This window comes from Dipteris shenzhenensis, chromosome 26 (genome assembly GCF_047967505.1).
Source record: "Dipteris shenzhenensis isolate YYH24624 ecotype China chromosome 26, Dip_SZ_1.0, whole genome shotgun sequence".
Classification (NCBI taxonomy): domain Eukaryota; kingdom Viridiplantae; phylum Streptophyta; class Polypodiopsida; order Gleicheniales; family Dipteridaceae; genus Dipteris; species Dipteris shenzhenensis.
Window position 1 is genome coordinate 26,260,401 of NC_141621.1, and position 24,481 is coordinate 26,284,881.

At 45.6% G+C, this 24,481-nt stretch overlaps 2 protein-coding genes across 2 annotated transcripts; one reads left to right on the forward strand and one right to left on the reverse strand.

Moving 5' to 3' along the window:
- Nucleotides 1-2,398: 2,398 nt before the first annotated feature.
- On the reverse strand, nucleotides 2,399-22,879 carry LOC147884892 (uncharacterized). Its single transcript, XM_087397151.1, has 6 exons — nucleotides 21,078-22,879; nucleotides 20,751-20,859; nucleotides 20,061-20,178; nucleotides 18,832-19,668; nucleotides 17,242-18,679; nucleotides 2,399-3,151 (listed from the first exon to the last, which is right to left on the reverse strand). The coding sequence occupies exons 1-6, from the start codon at nucleotides 21,247-21,249 to the stop codon at nucleotides 2,667-2,669; spliced, it is 3,159 nt and encodes a 1,052-aa protein (XP_087253277.1). The 5' UTR covers nucleotides 21,250-22,879; the 3' UTR covers nucleotides 2,399-2,666.
- Nucleotides 12,092-14,273, forward strand: LOC147884893 (uncharacterized). The gene has a single exon (XM_087397152.1). It carries the CDS (start codon nucleotides 12,573-12,575, stop codon nucleotides 13,875-13,877), a length of 1,305 nt encoding a protein of 434 aa, XP_087253278.1. The 5' UTR covers nucleotides 12,092-12,572; the 3' UTR covers nucleotides 13,878-14,273.
- Nucleotides 22,880-24,481: the final 1,602 nt, after the last annotated feature.

Sequence of the window (24,481 nt, forward strand, 5' to 3'; positions counted from 1 at the left end):
AAAAAGAACTAGGAAGAGGACACATGGCATCATTTCATGTGTTTAGGAGGTGGGGACCATGTGGGGACAAGGATACATGTCATCCTTGCATGTTTTTGAATCCCTCAAAAAGGGGAACTGGCTGCTAAGGTCTAGAGGCCATGGTCTAGGATGGGAGAAAAAGTGGCTACTCCCAATCTAAATCCATCCTACACCACTTGGTGTAGGATGGGAGTAATGATGACAAAAAGATTCCCATCCTAAACCCATGCTAGCCCCATCCATGTGCTAAGGCCCTTAGTACTCACACCCCCGAAAGAAAAGCACCATTAAGACCATTAGATCTCTAACATCAAGGTCTAAGATTGTGACAAGGTCTAAGATTGTGACAAGTGCCTTGATGAGAGCTCACAAGTCCAGAACTCCTTCAAAATTGACTCCAGCAGGCTACTGATCACCTTGCGCGTCTACCTCTCACCAGTGCCATACTCACTCGGCTTCACTCCCTCTATCGTCCCCGGTGCATGCCTCCACGTCAATTCTCGCATATCCACCTTCTTGTTACCTTGCTCCTGAGTAAGGTTTGTTGCTTCACCCGCCAATCCTGGATACCCTAGAGCAACTGTGGCAGAGCCCTGGGTTGGGAGAAGGGGAGCAGCCCATACAACGCGGGGGTTGGAAATGCTCAGTGTTAGATACCCCCAGTGTGACGAGGCTTGGAAGGACGGTGAGGAGTATGAAGGGTGATAGAGAAGAACAACAGAGGGCAAAAAGGCCTTTTAAAGGGGAGGAGCTCATACCAGGGATTGATCGGTGATCAAGTTGAGCAAGCACCCACGATGCAAGGGTGACTCGGAGAGCAGAGCATGCACCCGTGGTACAGTTTTGAGGGAGTTGAGGTGGAGGGAGCAGAGTGCCCGAGGTGGAGGTAGAGGGAGCATGGCCAAGGACAGAGAGGGTGAGGTGGAAGGAGCAAGGTGGCGAAGGAAAGAGCAGTGAACCAGAGGGAGCAAGGTGGCCGAGGGCAAAGAGGAGGGAGGTGGAGGGAGGGAGGGAGGGTGGAGGCGGAGCAGGGTGGTTGAGGGCAGAGAGGTGGAGGCGGAAGGAGGGGGAGGTGAAGGCGGAGGGAGGGGGGCAAGGCGGAGGGAGCAGGCGACCGAGGGCAACAGAGAGGTGGAGGCGGAGGGAGGCAAAGGTGGAAGCAGAGGGAGGGAGGGTTAGTTAGGTTAGTTATTTGGTTAGAATAATTAGATTGCGTTAATTAGATTAACTTACATTAATGGTTTTTAGCTTAGGTTATTGGTTCAATTAAATGAACAATGAATTTTTTCCATGAATCTTTCAAATTTTCTAACTTTTGTCAATCCAATCCAATGGCAAGACATTTGAAACATAAAATTACACACTGAATGCAAAAGTTTTAGGAGATATGGAATTTAGGAATTTAGGAGACCCATAGTATTAGTGATCCCTCCTATCAGAGCCTCTCCTCTCCCCTTGCCCCTCTCCGCTCTTCTCCCCTCTTCCTGCTCTCTCACTCAACTCCCCCCCTTACTCCTTTCCTCCCCCTTCCCTCTCAGCTCCCTCTCCCACTCAGGTCCCCTTCTTCCTCCTCTCCTTCCCTTCCCCCTCTCCCCTCCTCTCCCGCTCAAATCCCCCCCTTCCTCCTCTCACAACATGTCTTCCACTCAACTCACCCCTTCGCCTCTCCTCTCCTCTCCTCTTCCTCTCAGCTCAGATACGCTAGGTTAGGCTACGCTATACTAGGCTACTAGGTGACATTAGGCTAGGCTAGGCTGGCAAATCTTCTACTGGGCTTAGGAATTTTCTATTGGAAAATAATAAAAGCTTGGTCTTGGAATCATGCTAATTGGAATTATTACAAAATGTTATAAATTTTTTAGTCAAGTAGAGAATTATGCCATTATGTGAACAATGGCTATCTTGAATTTCAGCACCTCATGTACATTGTATTCTTTCCAAAGAGATATGATAGCTAACAAGTTTTTCACTACATATAATAGATGTTTCCACAATTAAACTTTAAGAGGAAGATAGCTCTTATTAATCACTACTAGCAACCTGAGTGCTTTAAGTTTGATTTCATAATCAACAATGACATTATGGAAAACATGATTATTCTAGCATGTAGTATGGGCAATAATGGCTCATGTATCGCCTTTTCCAATCCAATGTATTAAATTCGGTCCACTTTGCCATTAATTTGCAGCTTTGCTTTTATGATGCACATGTATTGTGATCAAATCACGACATATGAGTTGGAAGGTTTTGACGAAATATAATAATTCTGCTTGTAATTCCAAGATGTATACCTCACTAAAACAAACTGCAAAAACAACATGTGAGACAAATCACTTAAGAAAAATGTCACGCCTTATGTTAGAAGATATAACTCATATTTACGACATTTCTGCAGAGAAGGTTACTTCGAAGTCCCAAGATTTGGCTACTCATTAGCCCATAAAAGAGAGGGCCTTCAATCTACATACTTCACATTGAGCTGATAGAACTCAAATATTATACAAGAGGATCTGAGATCCTGAGAACATAAAGTCAGCTTCATTGTAGACATAGGGGACTCAACAAATACAGTACAGAAGGTCACAAAATACTTAGTGCCAACATCCATGCAAATAAAACTAACTACTAGCATGACCTGCACTGTCTCACATTATTCTGCATCTACATCTGGTCTTCACTTTTTTTGCCTGTTTTGTCTTCTTGCGATGCAGTTTTGACACCGGTTGTGTCAACTCTTCTTCTTGATTTCCCATTATTGCATTTTCTGTCCTGTCCATAGGACTTTGTTGCAAAGTGACAGCTGGAGTTCGTTGATGGACCATCCTTTGTTTTTGCACATATCTGAATGTTCGCTGAACCACCGTACCGGCAGGTTGCTCTTTTCGATTCCCAACCCTAAGTGCTTCTGTGTTTCTGCGCTCCGCTTCAGAGATACCAAAGAATGTTTCTCTCTTTGGACGAGACTTTCGTGTTGCAGTAAGGTCCTCCTTCTGTATAGCTATCTCAGCAGCCTTATACACAATCTCATGAACTATAGAATTGCAAAACAAAATCGTATCGGCTGCCTCCTCCAGAGTCACATTACGTTTGAGAAGCGGGACTCCTGGCTTCTGTTTCTTAGATGAGTCATCTGCACACCATAATCAGATTAGTGCAGTCATCATGGATCTACCACACAGCTACTCAATCAAAGATTACTCTAGTAGCATGGTTCATGTATTCAGGATCCTATCGTAATATCATGGTTTATAAGCAAGACCACGGGATTGCATTCAATCATGAAGCATAATAGAAATTGAAAATGCCAGTAAACACACGTGAGTTTTCTTGCCAAAGGCAAGCAAATTGTGTTTGATTTATTGTAAGGAATGAAGAAGACAAAGGTCATTACATTTGTAAATATCTAAAGTATGCCCCTGTAGGAGTAGAACGAACTATCTTATTGTCAATAAAATCTTCACGATCGGTTATACTGGGTTCTCCAAAACTGATAACTCGATTAACTGCTGGCTAACTTGGCACAAAAATAATATCAACTTCATTCTGGGCGCCCAATAACCAGAAATTATGGCAAGCAAATTTCAAGCAACCAAGAAAAAGAGAGTACAGAACAAAAGATGCATGGCATAAGAACAATAAAGCCCACAGAATACTTGCAGGCATCATTACGATCAACAATCGGTGTTACAGAATGTGGACTACAGGAGGGAGGATGACGTTTACTTCATAATGCAAAAAACATCCATTTTTAAATATGTTCTTAATTCATGCCGATAGTGATAGAGCACTTTCACAAACTGCAAAAGAAATCACACAAGCTCTTACAAACATTTGCTATCTTGCTGTTACACAACTGGATACTCTTCAGCCTATACACCCAGATAGCCCTATCACCCATAAGATACTTGCTCAATTGTTGATCACTGGCTTGACAAGAACTACACACTCGTCCTGCCTCAGATTTCAGACTCCACGATCTATCTACTAGAGCCTGCTTCACAGGATCTCGACTCACTAAATAACCGACAGCCAATGTAAACTATAAAACTGATGGATTCCACTCCTCGATCTGTGAACATGTAAAAATTGGCTTCCGGCCAAGCCTTGCAGGAATGCTCCTGCCTCTCTGCTCTTGGTAAAACCAAGATTTCACTAAGAGTAATGGAAATCCATATCCTGGTCAAATCTATTTGAAGTGATCAATTTGCCAATGTGAAATTGCATAAATTCCAGCACTATTATATGATTCGCTGTGTTGGGCTCTAACTGCTTGAGATGCGCCGACAGAGACACACTGAAGAGCAGCATGGACTGATGCGACAGGCCAGAGAGCAGCATGGACTGATGCCACAGGTCACCATCGACAAATCACAGACTTTTGTCACAGACTTCTATGCATCGGAGTCAGCTGCTAGTGTAGCTTAGGGAGAGGAGCTTGATGAGATGAGAGCATCATGGATCAGTAGCAGGACTATCCACCAGGATGCGGTCAGACGAGCGACACACACTCCACGTACGACACGGAGAGATACACAGGTTCTGTCATTGGTGGATCGAACAGTCAACTGATCGGGGCATGTGTGTACTCTCCTGCTAGGACAACACGATGTATCTCTCTATTCCTATTCTCATGTCACACATCAGCCTTGGGTGTGAATGCTCGCTTTAGTGGCCCCACCCCTTAGCTTTTATTGTATCTAGTTTTTTTAAGCCTCATAGACCCTTTGATCTTTTCAACACGTTAATAAACTCTCTCTCTCTCTCATAAATCTCAGGTGTCCTCTTTACTATGAGATCCGAGGGCGTTTCTACTGCCTCTTCAGAGATAGCAGAGATGCTTAGCGGCCTTCCCAATTCCTCTCCTATCCAGACCAAAATGCTTGGCGGCCTTCATTGATAAAGCAGTCAGGCACCATGAGAGGATACTTTGATCACAGAGATAGGAGCAGACTTCTTCCTTGGCAGATCCCTCTCAGAGCTCTATCACGGAGTTCTTCCTGCCAGATCACACAGACCCCCATGATACGAGACCTCGATATGATTGTGACCCAAAGCCAGTGACTCGACAGCTTCGACAAACGGGTTGACACACAAATTACACTTGGGAATATCCCCTCTCTCTTCAAAGTCAGAGCCCAGCCGACAGGGGTTACTGTAGCCCTTGTTAGGCGCAGAACTAGGAACATGAGACATCACAAGACCACACCCGTGAGCAACCGACAGCACTCTATCGCCGATTTCATGACTCCATTAACTCATCCACCCTGATGTCCTGATGATGATGATGATGATGACGATGATGGTAATGATGATCGTGATCATGATGACAATGAGATTGATATGTAGTCGACCACTGACATGACCATGTTTCACTTAGTACTATCATTTTTCCTTTTTTACATTCTGCATGGTGTGGATGCTCATTTAGTAGCTCCACCCTCACAACTCGTTTGTACCAGGATTTTTACAGTCTCATAGACCCATCGGTCTTCCGAAGACTTAATAAACTCTCTCTCTCTCTCTCTCTCTCTCTCTCTCATACGCATATGGGTGTTAACAAGTGAAGAATGCCATCCAATCCCTCCAAGATAAAGCATTTACGGGCCGCATCTACAAGCCTCACGCCCAAGAGGAGCCTGATTCGAGATTGGATCTAGGAAAGCTTAGCGCTAGAGGGTGAGGACATGCAAAAGGCCACCATTTACAGGAGAGGTGTCTTTCTTCTCCAAGAGAGCTCCCCTAATATCGCCCAGGCCTTGGTGGAGTAGAGCCCGATTTCCACAGGCCACACATAGTGTCTTTATCCCTTAGTATCATGGCTTCATTGTGGATGACATGGATTCAACGCACCATGTGCCATGCTTTCCAGTGACAATCATGTTCCCTGTCCTTTCGAAGGAGTACTGCTCTATTTTATCTTCTATCAGAGGCATTTCAGCACTACGCTACAACAGCCTCAAGTTGTTGGATTAGTAGAGGTCACCTCCCCATCTGTGAGCCCCCAAATGTTCAGCATCAGGGGGTGGACCATAGAGAAAAAGAAAGGCATTTGGGGCTGCCACATGGGCAGCAAGCAAGCTGCCATGTGGGCAGCACAAGAGAGAGTGCATTAGGGGAGATTTAGGGTCTCAAAAGGGCCTCACAAGGAATGGATTAAGAAATCAATTAAGCTAATTAGAAATGAACCTAGCATGGTAACCCATGGGCTAAGGTACTAGTAGCATTGACTCAACTGAAATGGGTACCTTTATTTTGAAATTGGGCAACCTTAGCCTTTGGATGGAGGTGATGGTGAATAGATCAAAGGTCTAGGATGCCTTTAGTGGATGGTGGATGCACTTTGGTGGGCTCCAAAAGGCAAAGGGGATCTAGGAGTGCCAAGCATATATCTTTCTCGGAACAATGTCCTACACACACACTTATGGTTGAGAAGTACACACAGGTAAAGAAGGATTTGATTTCGTAGTTAAACACTTCCGTGTGTAATCTCTGGGGATGCTCTATAAATCTTACGCTGCAGGATACCCTCTGCAGAGATTCATTTCTAACACAAGTCTGGCAAATGATGAGGTCTCTCGGCTCCGGGCTGCATTCTCCCAGGCCCATGTGTGCGCTAATGACAGATGGGGCACCTTGCGCAAGCCTGCCCACATAGTACAGGTATAGCCAACCACCTTGTGCATGACAACAGTGGGAGGGCCGTGAAGCAAGACCCCCACCCCCACAACAAACTCCATGGGTTCAGCTTTGTGATGGGGCTTGGACGCAAGTAGATCAAAGAAGCATGCAGCGAAAAAACACAAATGCCGGGCACGTCGCCACCAACAAGCAGGTGTGGGCCCCTTGACAGCCCTCAGTTCGTAGGAGGAGCAGGCTGAGGAGCCCCTACCGGTCGACCTTAGACACCTGAGCGAGAGGTCTTCTTTGATCTTTCGAGCGGCTCAATCTCCCCGATTGTTCTGCAGCTCGATTTCGGAGCCGAGCTCAAGGAAGGTCTCCCTTCCTAGTCCCCGTGTCATCGCCACTTGCCCCCCTCCCCCCCTTTTTTCCTGCATCCACCTCCTAATCCCCTCCCCCCCTCTAGCTTCCACCCCCCAACTCTCCTCTCCACCCCACCTCTGACGCCACATTAGTGAGGGCTCGGATCACCCTCATTACCCCCCTCCCCACCCCGAATCCCCCGTCTCTTCTCCGCCCGCCCCCCCCCCCCCTCACCATGGTCATAGCCTCCTCCTCCACACCACCTCATAGCAGCCAGTGCTTCTTCTTTCCTCCCTCTTCTTCTGTCAAAGTGTGCCTTCGTTGTCCCATTCTCAGTCTTATTCTTCGCAAGATCAAGGCATCACTCCCCCAGAGCCAACGCAGGAGTCTTCCCCTTTTTCGTATAGGGCTGAAGCCCCACCCACGATATCCCCTCCCACAAGAATTCTAGTGGATGGGGCCCTAGAACTCTCTGGACTCTCTGAACGCTCTAAACAACTACCCACTTGCACTAGAGGTGTCAGTGATTTTGCAGCCCCAGAAATGGGGTTCCACTGCCGCAATTGGAAGCCTGTCCGTCCTACATTTTGTACATCTTTTTTAATTTCTATTGTATCTGACTTTGGCATCCTTGTTTGTTATATCTATATTCATATTATTTTAATGTCACACAATGTGTTCTACATCTATTCTAAATATTGGAGTCATGATGGATTATTGTTGAGAAATCTATCTTTTTCATCCTCTTCTACCTCATCCCCTCTGCATTCAGAGGAGAGTTTTGGAAATCATATCTAGCTGCATCTTCTTTTTACCTTTTTTGATAGTGACTTTTTGATGATCCCAATCTTACTTTATTTTAGCCGTTCCACCAGCCCCTATAACAAGGGCTCTTGGGGAGTCATTCATTATCCACTAGAGCAGCACATCTCCAGCAGACTGGAGCAACCGGTCAGCATCCTTTGGGCCTGCATCGAAGAGGATAAAGGAGGGCTGAGGAGCTGCAGACAGAGTTTGGAAGGGGCTGCACATGTAGGCTGACAGTTATGGCAGCAAGGTGCAAGGATCAAGGCACGGTGACTGAGTCGTCTACAGAAGCTCAACGAGGAGCATGCAGGCTCAGGGATCTAGAAGTGCCAAGGAGTTAGTAGGACAACTTTTGGTAAGGATAGAGGACCACGGTTTGCCTTTTGTGGACGGAAATGTATCTTATGTTGGTTCTATATCTGTCTTGGAGCAGTCTATTTACTGGTGTGCACATATATGTGTTGAGTACACACGAATAAGAAGTATTGGATTCCTTAGTTAAACAATTCTACATGAATTATTGGGCCCATCTATCAGTCGTCCATTGCCATACAACCAACAATGAACAAAGCACGCAAGCAAACAATCGGCAATTGGATACTTACATTCTAGATTCCAAAGCATTAGTCCCGATGGATTATAAAGTAGCAAACTCAAATGCTCTTTTTGTGCTATGAATTGAAGATCTTTCGGAGTGCATTGGGTATCTTTTCACATTTCATGGGAAAGTCCTACCCAAGTATGGTGCCTTTACAGCCAACAATGCATCATACGCAATGTTCATGAGGGTTGACTTGATTGATGATCAATACTTTGCAACAGTTACATTTCATGTGTCACATGCATATGTCCCTCAATTCAAGGATGTTTTGCAAGTTCAAGACACTCTGTTATGGTCAAATTTCTACATGGTATCTGAGCCCTAATTGGAAGTTCACGAGAATTGGAGCTTGAAGGCAAGGACCTTGCTGAAGGACGACATTGATTCAAAGCTCAGGGGAATCTACTTCAATGTCTGAAGGATTGTGCCCTTGCGAGAAGAAGGAAGGCTCTGATTACAACAAGTGTACGACTTTCTTACTCTATCTCTTATTGTCATGGCCTAGACATATGCTATTCCTAATTTTGGGGACATAGGCAAGTTGGATGGGACCAATTATCCATTGTGGAAGATGAAAGTCCAGAGCTATTTAGGGTTGAGGGAGTAATGGAAGATTGCGATGGGTAGATTTAATGCCTCAGCCCACGGTAACTCTAGCTACAATGACTACACCATGGCAAATACTATTTGGTGAGAGCTTGCAAATTCGAGATGTGGAGGCATTAGCTATTATTGTGGGCATCACGGTAGAGTACTTCCTCACATATAGACGGTGGACCGTTCCTTCAAAGCTTCGACCACTTGTACGAGCTCAACAACAAAATGAGGAATCTAGACCTCAAGATAGAGCTCTATGAAATGAGAATGGATGAGGGGATTTAATACAGGATCAAATCACCAAGATGAAGTTGGTGAGGCATCAACTAGTCGCAGTTAGTCGAAGGATGAGTTCGACAAGGATAGGCTATTGCTTGGCATGCTTCTAAGGAGCTACAATAGTTTTGTGACTACGATGATTGTAGGACAGAGGGCAACACCCGTCACATTTGAGGCGCTGGTACCATTGCTTCTGCACCGAGAAGCTCGAGAGAAGAAATACTACAAAACCGATGACAAAGCCCTTATAGCTCAGAACGCGGGCAAAGGCAAGGGTAAGGATAAGCCTAGCAAAGGCAAGCCCAAGAAAGACAAGTTGATGATAGAGCGGACTCTTCACATAAAGAAAACAAGAAGAAGAAGAAGGAGAGAACATGCTTCTCCTGTGATCAGCCAAGACATTTTGCGAAGGATTGAAGGCAGACCAGAAAAAGAAGGGGACCACCTGAGATTCAGAGGAGTCAAAGAACGCAGCTATGTGGTGGTCACAAGAGACCTTTTCTTGGTGACATCTGTAGGTGTTTCTGAGGTAAACTATGCCGACCCCGATGTTACGGTGAGGATGTCTGACATTGAGAGATGGTCAGATGGGGAGTCAGAAGCCCAAGGATAGCATTGAGTGCTTGGAGCCATCTAGGTGCTTGGCTGGTATTGTTGACACAGAGGATTCGACAAGACCTGTTGATTCCAAGACTACACATAGAAGCTGATGGTCCAAGTAATCTAGATTTAGGCTTGGGATTTGACTTAGAGGGGAACATCCCAGGACTACACATAGAAGCTGATGTTCCAAGTAATCTAGATTTATGCTTGCGATTTGATTTCTCGAGTATGTTATTTGGTTGCAAACCTTGCCAAATGGAGGATGGGTTGAAACAGACCCTAAGAACATGGTGTCTGGAAGACTCCAAGCTGTTCACCTATCATGAGGTGGAGAGATGGAGGATGCTGGTACTGGATTGCTCGAGTTCGAAGGCAGTAAACCAAGGTGGTTTTCTTGTACGGGACTGGACCTAGTGAAGCAGGAGCCACTGAATGGAAAGCCAAGAAGCAACATCAACACTACCATGTTCTAGGATACATGAGAGCTACTGGAGCATCTTCATCGATCGGTTGGGATGGGGCCAAGATGTCAGTGGGAGGGGGTGTTCGAAATTCCATGGTCAACTCCCCATCCACGAGCCATACAAACAACAAAACATGGAAACATTAGGATGCCACATGGGCAGCACATGGGCTGCCATGTGGGCAACTGCCACCAAGTTGTAAATACTCCAAGTAAAATACAGAGTTGACCTTTTATTTGACCATAGTTGAGGAGTTCCTTATTTATTTATAATTATGGTCAAAGAGTCCTTTTAATTATTGACGTTGGTCAAAGACACTTGAGTTTGGTCAAGAGGGCTTGACTTCGGTCAAGGAGACTTGGTTTAGGCCAACAGGGTTGACTTGAGTCAACCAAGATATTCTAACCTCGGCTAGAGAGATTTGGTTATAATTAAGGCGCCTTGACAATTGGCCAAAGCCCCTTAATTATAGTCGAAGAGTGCTGACCTAGGTCAACCTGTGCGGGCGTATTGGTTTGCTTGGTGGGGACACCCATAGAGACTAGGACTTGCATGCAAAGAGGTAATGGGGAGCCATGGTAGTGTGTTTCATTGAGTTGTTGGAGCAAGTAGTTAGAATTAGGACAAGTGGCAGTTGCCAATTTTTCACTCTCCATTTCTTGTAACCGAAAATCCACTGGATGTAAGTTTTGTACTCAGATTTTCATTGTGAAATAAAAATCCTGCTGTGCAGAGAGAGAGAGAGAGAGAGGAGATAAGCGAATAGTTTGAAAGCCTTGTGGAACTTTGCCTGTGAGAATTGGAACGTTGTATTGGGGTTATCAGAGCACGGTCTTGTAAGCCTCGTGGAACTTTGCCTGTGAGAATTGGAACGTTGTATTGGGGTATCAGAGGACGGTCTTGTTTTCCTTCTCAGGAACTAACGATTCTTAGGCCAGCAAGGAACTATCAGGCTCGATCCTTTCTCTGTTTGCAAATTGAGCAGGGCATAAGGGGATTCTACAAATTCACGTCGCGCTTCTTGTGGAACTTTGCCTGCGAGAATTGGAACGTTGTATTGGGGTGTCAGAGCACGGTCTTGTAAGCCTTGTGGAACTTTGCCTGTGAGAATTGGAACGTTGTATTGGGTATCAGAGCACGGTCTTGTTTTCCTTCTCAGGAACTAACGATTCTTAGGCCAGCAAGGAACTATCAGGCTCGATCCTTTCTCTGTTTGCAAATTGAGCAGGGCATAAGGGGATTCTACAAATTCACGTCGCGCTTCTTGTGGAACTTTGCCTGCGAGAATTGGAACGTTGTATTGGGGTATCAGAGCACGGTCTTGTAAGCCTTGTGGAACTTTGCCTGTGAGAATTGGAACGTTGTATTGGGTATCAGAGCACGGTCTTGTTTTCCTTCTCAGGAACTAACGATTCTTAGGCCAGCAAGGAACTATCACGCTCGATCCTTTCTCTGTTTGAAAATTGAACAGGGCATAAGGGGATTCTGCAAATTCAGGTCGCACTTCTTGTGCGTGAATTTATACGTGGCCTATGTAGAATCAGGAGGTGATCGTAATTGGGGCGCATCTGATTGAAGACCATTAAGCTTGGGATTGGATTACGTGACGCCTATAAGAAGCGTCCTACAATGATCGCGTCGCTCCAGACCGTACAAGGACTTTTGGGCATACCCGTCGCCAGTAGTGTTGGTCGTCCATCTGTCACAACTCTTTGTATCGGTCTTTGCTACGCAGAAGCCTGCTGGAAATTTGCCACCTGTGGGAACGGTAGAAAGACCAGCAGACGACGCTTGATGCGTCTGATGCCTTCGACAAATTGCTTTGGTATCTAGTGTGCATATCCATATCGAACGATTGAATCGAGGACCAGCCCGATCAATTATGATAGCACATCAGAGCAATTACGCTCACTGACGAGGCCCTGCGAGTATATGATTGAACCAAGCCCCCTTTAATTTGTGAAAGAGAGAGAGAGAGAGACAAAAAAAAAGTTTTGACAGGCCCAAAAAGACAGCAGACTTGACTAATTTGATGCCTAAAAAAATTTGGGGATTATACCTTGAACAGAAAGCAAACTATTGGCACAGGGGAGAAAACAAAGTTGTAGATGCAATACACCTCTTGCTGAGGGATTTTCAACTTGATCAGAAAAGACTCTGTGCATTGGTGTCATACCCATTGTGTGACGGCTGATAATCCTCAGGCCGTGGTTTCATAGATGGCTTTTTCCCCAGATCGTGCCTCTTCACGCGGCATAGGGATAGCAAAGCAGTGTCACATAGATCCTGTTGAGGGAGCAGAATCTAGAGATGCAGATGCATACAGAGCATTGTTAGCACAGCTGGCAGAAGCAAGGAACGGCCCGCTGTTTTGCAGGTTGGAGAATCTTTGTGGTGAGAAAGAGCACGAGAAGACTCGTTCTGAAGAAGGCAGGAAAAGACATCTAAGTTCAACCCCCTCTCTTTCCTCAGATGATGCATCCAGGAAGAGTAAGAAGCCTCGCCATGAGGGCAAGAAAAAGAGGAAAAGAGACGACCGTGAAGAGAGATCTCATTCCACGAAGAGGAGAAACAGGCATCATCACAGATCCCCAAGTCCTTCCTCTTCTTCTAGTTCCACCGCTTCGTCGTCTTCTTCTAGGTCACCGCCACCTAAGTCTGGAAGTAAGAGGTCATCCAAGGGAAAACATGTTGTAACTAAGGCAGCAAAGCCTCGGGAATTCAAACAGGGTAGGAAGTCTGTAAAATTTGTCACCTTCAATGGTCAATATGGGCATACTGAGAAAGCTGTACAGTTCATAAGGCAATTTGATGCTGCTTTTGGTACAGAGAACTTTCACGAGTCTTCAAAACTGCGCATGGTTAGTATGCATCTGACAGGCACAGCTAGTGCATGGTGGAGTGCACAGACCACAAATGGCTCTGCTCCCAAAGATTGGAAGGGCTTCAAGAAAGCCTTTTATAAGCAATTTATGCCTAAGCAATTCAGAGAACACCTCCTCCTAGGTTGGGAGAGCTTGCATATGGATGCAGGGGATACAGTGGAGGTCTACAATCAGAAGTTTTGGGATGCCTATTGGCAGGTCGCTCCTTTTAAAAGGATATCTAAGAAAACCCAACTCAGAATATATAGGACTGGTCTAACTCCAAAGATACAGGCTGTGGTTAGTACCCAACGTATAAAAGGCATACATGATTTAATGTACTCGGCCTCTGTAGCCAGTCTCATACACATGCAGGACCCTGCCACCGTGCCATCTTTGCAGGCAGGGATTATTGAAAAAAAGAACCTGGTTTCTCCAAGTTTGAAAAGAAAAGAGTTTCCTAAGGCTGAGAAAAAGGGATTTCAATCTCAGAAACCGAGGGGCGCTCAGATGCCAAGAGCTTATAAGGGCAAGTCAAAGTTTACCCCTGAGCAAACTGCTATTTTTCGCAAAGAGAGGAAGTGTTTCCGATGTGGAAATGAGGGGCATGTGGCTGCCCAGTGTCCTGAGAGGCCTTCATTCTCAAGGGAGCAGAAATGAAGCCACAAGGACCGCCGAGGCTAGTGGCGGAAGGAGTCCCAGATGTATTGGGATGAGTTAGTGATCCTGCCTTGCTTGGGAAAAGATCAGAGACGAGCACACACTCATATTCTTTGACCAACTGCAATGGATAACTTTATATCAGAGGATCTAGCCCTCAGACTGTGTATGAAGACAGAAGAGTTGGGCAAGCCCCTAGATGCCGATCAAACGTTTCACGAGAACCCTGTGCCTATTATTTCCTTGATTGGGAAGCTTTGTGTGCATATACAGAGTTATATAGACCAAAAGACTTCTTCATGATGAGAGGCCTTGGTTTCATCATCGGGCAGTGAAGTTGTCTCTTCCTGAAAGAGTTTTAGATTTTGTACATAGGGGGAAAATGTAACAAATCACAGAGGGAAGACTATCTTCATTACACATTGTACATGTTATGACCTCAAGTCGAAATACAGTTACTTTTTTAAACAAGCCACATGATGGCCCTTCATACATGTGGCACTATTTCACTAATCAGCACGCAGACACCCACCACTGCACACATTCTAAGGCTGCCAATCAGATGAGATCTCTCACCCATGCATGTGGTCTAATGTGTTTTGTTTGCGCACACACAGTCAGCACTACATAGGGGCACTGGAACCCTAGCTTCTTGGTGAAGCCTCAAGAGGCTTCTCTGTCACACCTCGTTTTTACTTAGGATGTCGATTTCATTGTATGTAGGCATATTTCTGCAGTTTTCAGTGTGCACTCTCCTCCATCTCCAACAAAGTATCGTAGCAAGTGATTGGCATCCTCGTTCTTCAATTGTGTTGTGTGAACTTGGTTCTACCTGGGAATGGTAGGCCTCTTCTCCATGTTGTCTTTCATGGTATCAAAGCACTATTGAGCCTACACATGTAAATTCCCATCAATTGGGCAGTTTTCTAGCACTCACCACAGTTAAAGCTCCTTGAAAGGAAGAAGAGCAGCTGGCAAATCTGCATAAGAATGTGCAGTTGCAAGGAAATCTGCAACATAGTTGACACGATTTACAAGGGAAAAAGTTACTTGCAAAACAGGATCTCTGTCAAAGTGTAAGAGCCTTTTGGGCTATAGACCTCAGTCTGATGCATGATTCAAGGGAAGAGGCACTCCACATGATATCATACTTGTAGAGTTTGAAGCAAGACTCCTGCACAGATGCTTCATGAATCATTTCAGATCATCATCTCCCTCAACTCCGCTAGACAATATGGTCAGACCAACGAGGGATTCCCTCCATGGCTCTCTCATCGTCAATACAGATCACAGCTAATGGGATGAGAAGTGCTGGTACGCAATAGCCACTAAATGGTTTCACTTGCATGGCATGTCCATTGAACATCCCCATTGGTCATCTCCCTCATACCAATACTCCCTGGATCCCCTCTTTACACCTGACACAGCAGGAGATCCATCCGGTCATCAAAGATGATCTATGGCAGAAGTACTTTGAGCAAGATTAAGACCATAGCCACATGCCAACAGAATAGCATTCTATAGAGAGCATTTTATCCACTAGAGTGAAGATACCCCTCTCACAAGCAGTACAGATGGGCCAGTTTCAGTCATCATCCCAGGATGAGAGGTTGCGGCCACAACACCGCCAAGACTTGAGTCTATGGCACACAATGTGACATGAATGAGGAGGAGACAGAGGAGTACATGCTGAATAATACCAAAGTGGATACCACTGCATGTTTGGCCAGCGTTTTCTAGACAGGAGCCGGATCATTAATTCCTCAAACCAGCACTGCTCTAATCCTTGCACCTGATATCGCCAAACACTGATTTATAGACTCAAGAGACCTGCAGCTCGACAAAGATATCAACAACAGTCGATCACGTATTTCTTCACAAGAGAGGAACCTACACAGGGTGGAGGCCATCACAACCTCTAGCAACCTGATCTATTCCTGCACCATTGGATTTGGATTATATCATGAAGCAATAGGAAGTAATGCATCATTGTCCTGTCATACATAGAAACTGGATATATGAGCGCCACAAATAAAAGTTGTGAAGCAATCTAGTTAAGGTGTGTCTTGAATTATATCAGGCAAGAATAAAAGCAGCTAAGTCTTTGTTTGCAGCTCTATCAAGATATTGTATTTCATGCTCTATCAATACTAGTGAAAAATCTTGTATTTCATTCTCAAGGCACTTCTCTCTCTCTCTCTCTCTCCCATTTTTTAGTAAGTTGACTACATTTGTCACATTGCAAGAACTTTAAAAATCAAAGTTTGTATTTTCAAAGGCTGAGATTGGTCTTTAAAATTAGGATTCACTTCAGTAACAATAACAATAACAATAGGGCATATTATGGTTTCCATTGGGACCGTAGCTTTGCTCATGTGCAGCTCTGATAACTCATAGCAGACCCTAGACAGAGTCCACCCCCCTACACCGCCACACCGTTCCACCCTTGGAGCAGTCCAAAGAGTGACAGGCAAATCTCAGACATGTTTCAGAGACATCACCGCTCCAGAGATCCAAGCCTGATTCTCACAAAGTACTGTCCACAAATCGCAGAGTGTGGACAAAGTCCACTAACTCTGCATCTCTTCGTACTTGGATAGATTGGCATTCTAAGCTATATTGTACTAGCAGTGTTGTGTGCATGTGTGTGTGGCGTGCGTGCATGTGCGCAGGTCTAGAGAACTGTGCATGTATTATAGTACATATCTATATCTAAGCAGCCCAGCATTTGGTAATGCTAAATGATTGTGAATTGACATCTTTAGCCTTTTAGCTCCAAATTGTAAGCTTAGGTGCACACATCTTCCAAAAAAATTAATTTCAAGAACAATCAACAATTTATCTCAAATAAGGCATGCGCACCTTAGATCATGTCTTACCATTAACGTGACATGCTGCCTGGCTGCAATTCACGACAAGCATACCATTCACCCTGCCAAATATACCCCCTCTCTAGATTGGCCATTGGCCCCTGATTTTGCCTTAATGAAATACAAATGGTTTATTCTCATTAAAAATTCACTTCATGCTTGCTGGAGACCTGATCGATAGACTAATGGTTAAGAGCCTTAGAGTTTTCTCCTTCAGGCTCAAACCTCTAAGCATTTTCATGCTTCATAGAATCCATACACACTCACGTGTAGTGTTACTCTCTCTCTCTCTCTCTCTCTCTCTCTCTCTCTCTCTCTTCATGCCACCATCTTTTAAATTTCATACTTTCAAGTAGTGTCAATGTGCAAGTTCATCAATAAGGGAGCCATGGTTCGCATGTTATACACGGTGTACCTATTGTTGATCAATGTGATGGAAAGGTAAATACTACACGAAATCAGCATTTTACTGCAAACTTGAATGAGAGTTTTACCTTGCAGGCATTCCTTTATTTCGATGGACATGTCTTTTTGTATGTCAACCGCAGGTTCCTCATCACACAGGACCCTCTTTGACAGACAATCAACTACACGCATCTCCAAAATTCCAGATTCTGAATGTGATATAGGCTCCACAACATCTACCGAACAATCAGGAGGGGGCACTCTTGATGAGTCAATTTGATTATCGCCAATCGTTGCAGCCAGATTTTCACCACTGACATAGATATTAGAAGTAGACACATCACAGTTCACAACTCTTTCTGTGTTAACTATGCCATTCTCAAACCTCATATTTGAATTCCTTGAGGAGTTTTGCCCTCCAAATGAACCCACGTCTGCTGTGGACCGTTGTCCTGCATGTTGAGGGACAACACTACTGACAGATGATGCTATGGAGCAGCTTTTCTCATTTTCCATCAAAGCATTTTCAAAGGGCAGTTCCAAAAAACCTGTGTGTAAATTATTATTTGAATCAACCATTGTGTTCTCTTCCAGATGATAACCATGCCCTTTGAACTGCTGCATATTGCAGTTCACATTTTTAGTCTGTGTGACATGCTTGCACTGTTCCTGAACATGCTGTTCACCATAAAAGCCTTGACCCTGACCCTGATTGTTGAAACTTTTCGTGTCGATATCCATATCACATTTTCCATCTTTAAAGCTCATAGATTCATGTCTTTCATTAAGGGAAGGGATCCTAGATCCTTGTTCTAAATTACCGTCCACATGCACTTCTCCTAGCTCCATGGGACAAGGTAACTGCTTTTCCTGAACATGTAGAGCAGGGTTTTGAGATGAAGTATACTGCGCATCATACTCTACCTGCAAGCCTTGAGCTTTAGCCACATGAGACATCATAGATGCGCCCACTTGAAGAAAGGAACGATCTGGATTTTCCTCACTGCAGTGAACAGCATCAATATTCTGTCTGTGAGAGGTCAAATAACGTGTGTCATGAACTACATGACTATGCTGCTTCATTGACACCTGGTTCCCATTCCATGCCTTTATTCTTTCCTTTGCCTCCACACTTCCAGTACCATCCTGGGCTTGTTCCTTGGGCAATTTTTCTAATGACTTCTCCTTTTCTAAGCCATTGTATTTAGTCTCTTGCATACCACGATCGGAGAAATGACCTCTGCTTACAGTTTCTAAGGCTTCTTCAACAAGGTCCCCTGAATTTTCAACATACTGGACCCCTTCCCCTGTACTCGTCTTTTCCTCATCATCGCCACATTTGCTCTCACTTTCAAGAACAATATTTGCACTGTCCTCTGCACTTCCATTTCCACTCATGGTAACTGATGAGCCTGGCACAGAGCTTGTTGAATTGAAGCCAGCTGCAGGTCTGGTGGTATAAAACGATGACACAGGTACGCTTGACAATAGAGGTCGAAACATACTCTGTGAGCTTCGCCGCTGATCCTGTTCTTGGGCACACATTGCAAATAAGGGTGGCCATGGTCATTCATAATCGCCCACGTGCTTTAAACAAATTAGAAATAAAGAATGCTTTGTCAATTCACATTGGGAAGCTCATAAAACTAACAAAGTCAGAGATAAGTTTAAGCTGATACCATTTGTCGTGCATATGACCTTTTAGTTGTAAGGTTCAGAAGGGAAGCTGTGTCTCCAGAAAGTGTAGCTGATCTTGTTTGTCGCTTTGCAGGCAGAATGGATCTTCCAATGGGAGCATTCTCATGCCTTGAAGGAGTTTTCACAGGTTTAGACATGTTGTCAGAGCTTGTCTTTGTACTGCCTGACTCGACTGATTCTGCAATTTCTGTGTCATCATCAAACGAGGAAATCACAGAACCTTTGCTCATTTGAGAACTGTCACGATCCTGACTGTTTGATAAACTCCAACTTCTGGACACATCGGAGGTAGTGTGCTGCTGGGATCCATTATTCTCAGATGGCTCCAAGTATAGGTTTCTGGTTCCGGATGTGCCTCCATTCCTGGGACCTGGAGACCGACCTCTTTGGGTCGAGCGATCTGACAAAGATGTGCGAAGATTAGGTGGCGGTTCTGAAGAGAAGCCTGGCATCGATGAATCCCACGGGCGTAACTTTGGGGATAGGGATTTCCCTCTTTTGTTTCCACTTCCATTAGTAGAGCCAACTTTGCTTGCAGAAGATGACCGAATGACGGGGGATGTGTTCATGCGTTGGAGGGTTGGTGTTGAGGATCTGGAGGTTGTCCTGCTTCCTGTTGATGAGGCCCTTCTAGTTGGTGTGGTAGGTCTGCAAGATGGAGGTGAAGGTCGTAAGGTGGGGCTAGAGCTAGTGATTGAGGGTGAAGATGGTCTTCCTCTGTTGGTACTGGTTGTGCTACTTGTAGACGAGGGTGTACTTGGTCGACGAGGACTTGGATTCCCACGTAGAGCTTTGGAGGGTTCTTGTGGATAAGATAGCTGAAAAAAAAGTTTTGGGATCAGCATTGGCTCTGCAATATTTCTTACAACGGCACACTCAAGAAGTCCCAGTATATAAAAAGTAGCTGATACATATGCTATACTACTATATCCAGCAGGAGAGCGATTTAAGAGTCATAGAATAAAGAGAGAGAAGTAAAAAGTTTCACACAAATGCTCACCCAAATGGTTGCAATTAATTTACCAACTGAAAGACAACCATAATGCGGCATTCTTAAGAAAATACATCTTAACTTAGAATACAAGATGGAAAGGATTTCAGAGTTGCTTCAGCAAAAGTTAACCTGTTAACAAGGTAGGGAAGGCTGTCGCAAAACATGTGTGTATATCTCACGAGGAAAGCTAAAGGCTGTAGAAATTTAGCATCTTACTCTGGAAGTTTTTGATGCTGACGCTGATCGGGTAAGAGGCCCTCTTTGAGAGAGGTTAACAATTGGAACATCTTGATCCAGAGACGGGAATAGAGGGGTCCCGGGTGGGGTTAGAAGCCTGGAGATTAACAACAATAGTTAAAAAAGCAAGACTTGTCAAATCCGCCTAAGGAAAGCATTCAACCTCTGTAAAAAAAAGTTTGTTAGGCTAAAACTAGTTTAAATCTTTCACTGCTCTTCGTCAAATTGTGACCCAACACAGAAAAATCTGAATCACAGACATCTTGCGACTTGTGCCATCAGAGCGCAGGGGTGCAATGTAGCCAAGATCTACACTAAAAGCGGAGTCATCATAAGGAAATGTGATTGTTGCGGGGGGGAAAACTGTCGAATTAAGACAAGCTTCGCAGAAGAATCAGAATCATGTCATTTCCAGACGTGTTTTTCAACTTCCGACGCTGGAAGCAGATGACACATCTCGTTGATGAAAGTGCAAGAAATGAACGAGGTGCTCAGCACAGGAATATCGAATGAGTTGCACAAGCATTCCAAAGAACTTCCCTTGACGTAGTCTGGCACGGCCTAAGCTCCAAAACCGAGAGGACGCAGAAATGGCTTACTGAACAGAAAACACTGATTGATTCGGACTATTACGCTCATGAGCTCCGTATCTGGAGGCCTACAACTCACCAGTCATAATCACTCTTCTCAGGGTCCAAAACAAGCAAATCGCCAGTGCCTTTGCGCGCAAGAGTAGTGGCTGTAACGTGATAGCCCGAGAGCCCTCCAAACTTGGTCGCTGCAAAACCGAAAAGATCAAACGTTCAATGCGCTAACATGAGCGCCGAATGTAGCTCGACTGGCTGCAAATCTGCTACTCATGAACGCATACATGTGCCTAGCGTCGTGCCTTTACTGTTCTCCAACAACCACCTCGCTAATCAAGGCGAAAAATCGACCAAACACTGCACTACTTCACGGCGATTTAATCTGGGAGAGAAAGAAATCGGGAATTACAGAGAGATGTTTCGATGTCATCGTTCGAGGGATGCAGAAGAAACTTGGTGCGTTCTCGAGCTCGCATATCATGGAACAGGGCGAGGTCCTCATCCCTGTCGCGCTGCCAGGTTCCCATCCTGTGCCCTCGCATCTGTGGCTTTCCCCCGCAGACCCAGGGACTTTCATTCATGGCGAGCTTACTTTCTCATACATACCAACAGCAGCGTCTCACAGAGCTTCTCGAGGCAGGTGACTGATCCATCTCGTCACCATTTTCGGCACTTCCATGCCGCGAAGAGCTTCTCGCCCGCGAATTGCGAGTTGGTGAGTCCACAGTGCAATTTGCGTGACGGGGAATTTCACGCAGGTAGTGCTTCCCAATGTGGGCTGGTGGATGGAAGCTGCTGGTTCCGAAAGCGTTAACCTGTTTCGAGAAGCGCATCCGCCGAAGGAAAAAGTGACTCTTGACGTGAGCACGGAGCTACACCAAAATGCACGAGATATCAGTGATGCGCAACGAGAAACGGAACCAATCCTGCAGCGCCATCGAGGAAGCGTTGAGCCGAAAGCGAAGGGGGAAAGTAAAGCGACGCAGCTAGCGAGGAACCGAGGAGCAGCCGAAGGAGAAGAAGTAGAGCAGGAGCTGATTTGACGACCGTGAACAGGGCGGAAGACTGAGAAATTCGTGGAAATGCAGGGGGGGGAAGCTGCTGCGAGGAGGCGGAGGAAAAAGAGGAGGAGGAGCTTGTGGTGAAATCGAAGGGGAAGAGGGGGAGCGTGAGAAAGCGCTAATGCTGAGCAGCAAAGCAAAGCTTCTCCTGGGAAGGAGCTGGGAGTGAGGAATCGCGGGAGAATGCAGATATCTGCTCGTGGTGCTTGCGAATGTATATTCTGCGCAGATCGAAGTCTTGATGCAATTGCAGTGAAGCTAGCTAGCGAGCTAAGAGCTGCGGAACGATGTCAGCTCGCGAGCATTGCTTGTGGCAGCTGCTGGCGAGGAGGAGCTGCTGCTGAATCGCAATCTTGCTTGCGGTGAAGAGCTAGCTAGCTAGCTAAGAGGTGCGGAACGATTTTCAGCTCGCGAGCATTGCTTGTGGGAGCTGCTGGAGAAGAGCTTCAAGCATCTGAGCTACCGAATCATCATCTCCTTGCTTGTCTAGCTTTTCTCATCGGTTGCTCCCATCGATCTTCCTCAGATCGCACTCCGACACTGCTCTCAGTCCAGCAGCTCACTTGAGCAGCTGCAGCAGCAGCAGACACCAAAGGCAACAACAACAACATCACCCTGAACACTACCCTCCTCCCACTGTTTCCCACCTGTCTCGCACAAAGCAGGAAAAGTCCTTTCTCCCCCACCTTCCTCACCGGCCCCCCTGCCTTGCGACAAGCCACTATAGGAAGGACGTGACACCCCCAGATGGAATTTTTTTACGAGAGCCCCTTGGCACATCCGGGGGTAGAAAAGATGATCCTTGGAGAGGGAGATGGATGAGTTTTGAAGAGGAAAGTGAGCTTTTGGGAAGAGTAGGCGTGCTTGACTGATAACTCTGAGAGAGAGAGAGAAAGAGAGAGAAGGGCTGGCTATGGATTGAGGGTCCCTTTGCTTCTTCTTCTTCTTCTTCTTCTTCCCCTGTTCTTCATCAGGGTCCCTGCTTCCATTGAGAAGAAAGTTGCTTGTCCGTAGAGCTTTGCAGACAGCCTCAGAGAAGGGCTTTCGCAGCCTCCTCCAATTTCCCGGCAAAACACTCCCACCATTGGAGCCAAAATCATTCCCTCCTTCCTAGGCGGACCTTGGCCTTTTCATCTGCATTCCATTCGAGGAGGACAGTCCCTTGTCTAACATTTAGGCTGTGCTCACTGCTGCTTGCTTCCTGTAACATAAGCTCATACACACGATATAGAATGTTGCGGAGTTCAAGGCAAGCAGGCTTCCAATTACCTTGCATTCTGGATGATGATAGACCGGTGGGGCAAATGCATGGATAAATGTGGCTGCTGCAGCGACTGAGACTGCTTGATGAAGGGCGATGCTTGGAAGTCTTGCTAGCTAGTAAAGTAGCACGCTGGCTGCAGAGACTAGGACCTTGCAAATTGCACTTGGCAATTTAGTATAATTAGCGCATGCGCGACTCAGTGAGAATTTGCAAATTGATTCTTGAATCTTGCTGCAGTGACTAAAGACTTGATGAATGCATGCTTGTAAATTTTGGCTTAGGGCTGTGTAGTATGTACGTATAAAGCATAGTGCTGTCCACATGCGTTTGCTCTTTAATGATATAGCCAACGGGATGGGTTTCTCGAGCCATTTTGTGCTTCTGCTGCTGCTGCAACATTGAGCAACATACAATTGTAGCCTGGTTGAATCTGATGCTCCCCATAGCTGGAGTACCTGCTATATACAAATGGAGAACTCACACGATTCAGGAAGGACAACGTCTACAGCTCGTCTTGCTGTAGAGCCTGGAGGGTTGCTGCAATCACTAAGACTGTAACTGATAGCTCACATCCCCAGAGCATACTTTGCATCGATTAATTGCAAATCCCCTGCTACAAGCTTTACATTGGATGAATGGGAGGCACATGCTTGGAATTGAGGAAGCTAGTAACTCCTTGAAGAAGATGAAAGAAGACTTGATTAATGGAGCCTGCAGGTACTTTGACTGCACCTGTAGGGGTACATGATACATGTATTGGTTTTTTCTTTCTTTTTTTTTCCTTCTCTTTTTCGCCTCCCTCCTTTCTAAATTCCATTGTTCCGTATAGGAGGAGATTGGGTTTGTTGTGAGCTTGTGTGGCAGGGGGCACTGACCCATCATGCTCATCATTCATCCTTCCATCCATACCATTTGCAAAGGCTGCTGTGACCCATCACAGTCATCATCCAAACATCCAGCCTTACCATTTCCAAAGGCTGTGACTCTGGGAGCCCGTGAAGGGCAAGCAAACACCCACTGCAAAAGCATGTGCAGGGGAGCAGCAGCAGCTTATAGGCTAGTGAAGTGGGCACCTAAAGTAACAGGCGATCCCCTGTAGGCAACTCCCTTTCTTCCTGGCATTGCAAGATGCAAAGCTTGTTGTCAATTCATCTCATAACAACATGAAATTGAAGACGAGACTTCCGTCAACTCTAGCCACCTTGTCACTTGTGCCTTCCACCATGGCCATGGTTATGTTATGCGTGACGAACTAAACCATGGTTTGATGACTCGAGGGTGAATTCCACGTGATCATGTATACCTACAGGCTACACACACCCACACGAGACACGGTGTCTAACTCGCGGTCTCCTTCCCTTCCGCAGTGCATATACAGGCTAGGCTGGTTTCTTCGTGCTAACCTTGAGTTCTCTCCTCTTCTGTTGTTCTTTCACACCGATTCGCGCAATGCAACGCGACAGCAGCAACAACCCAATACCCAAATAG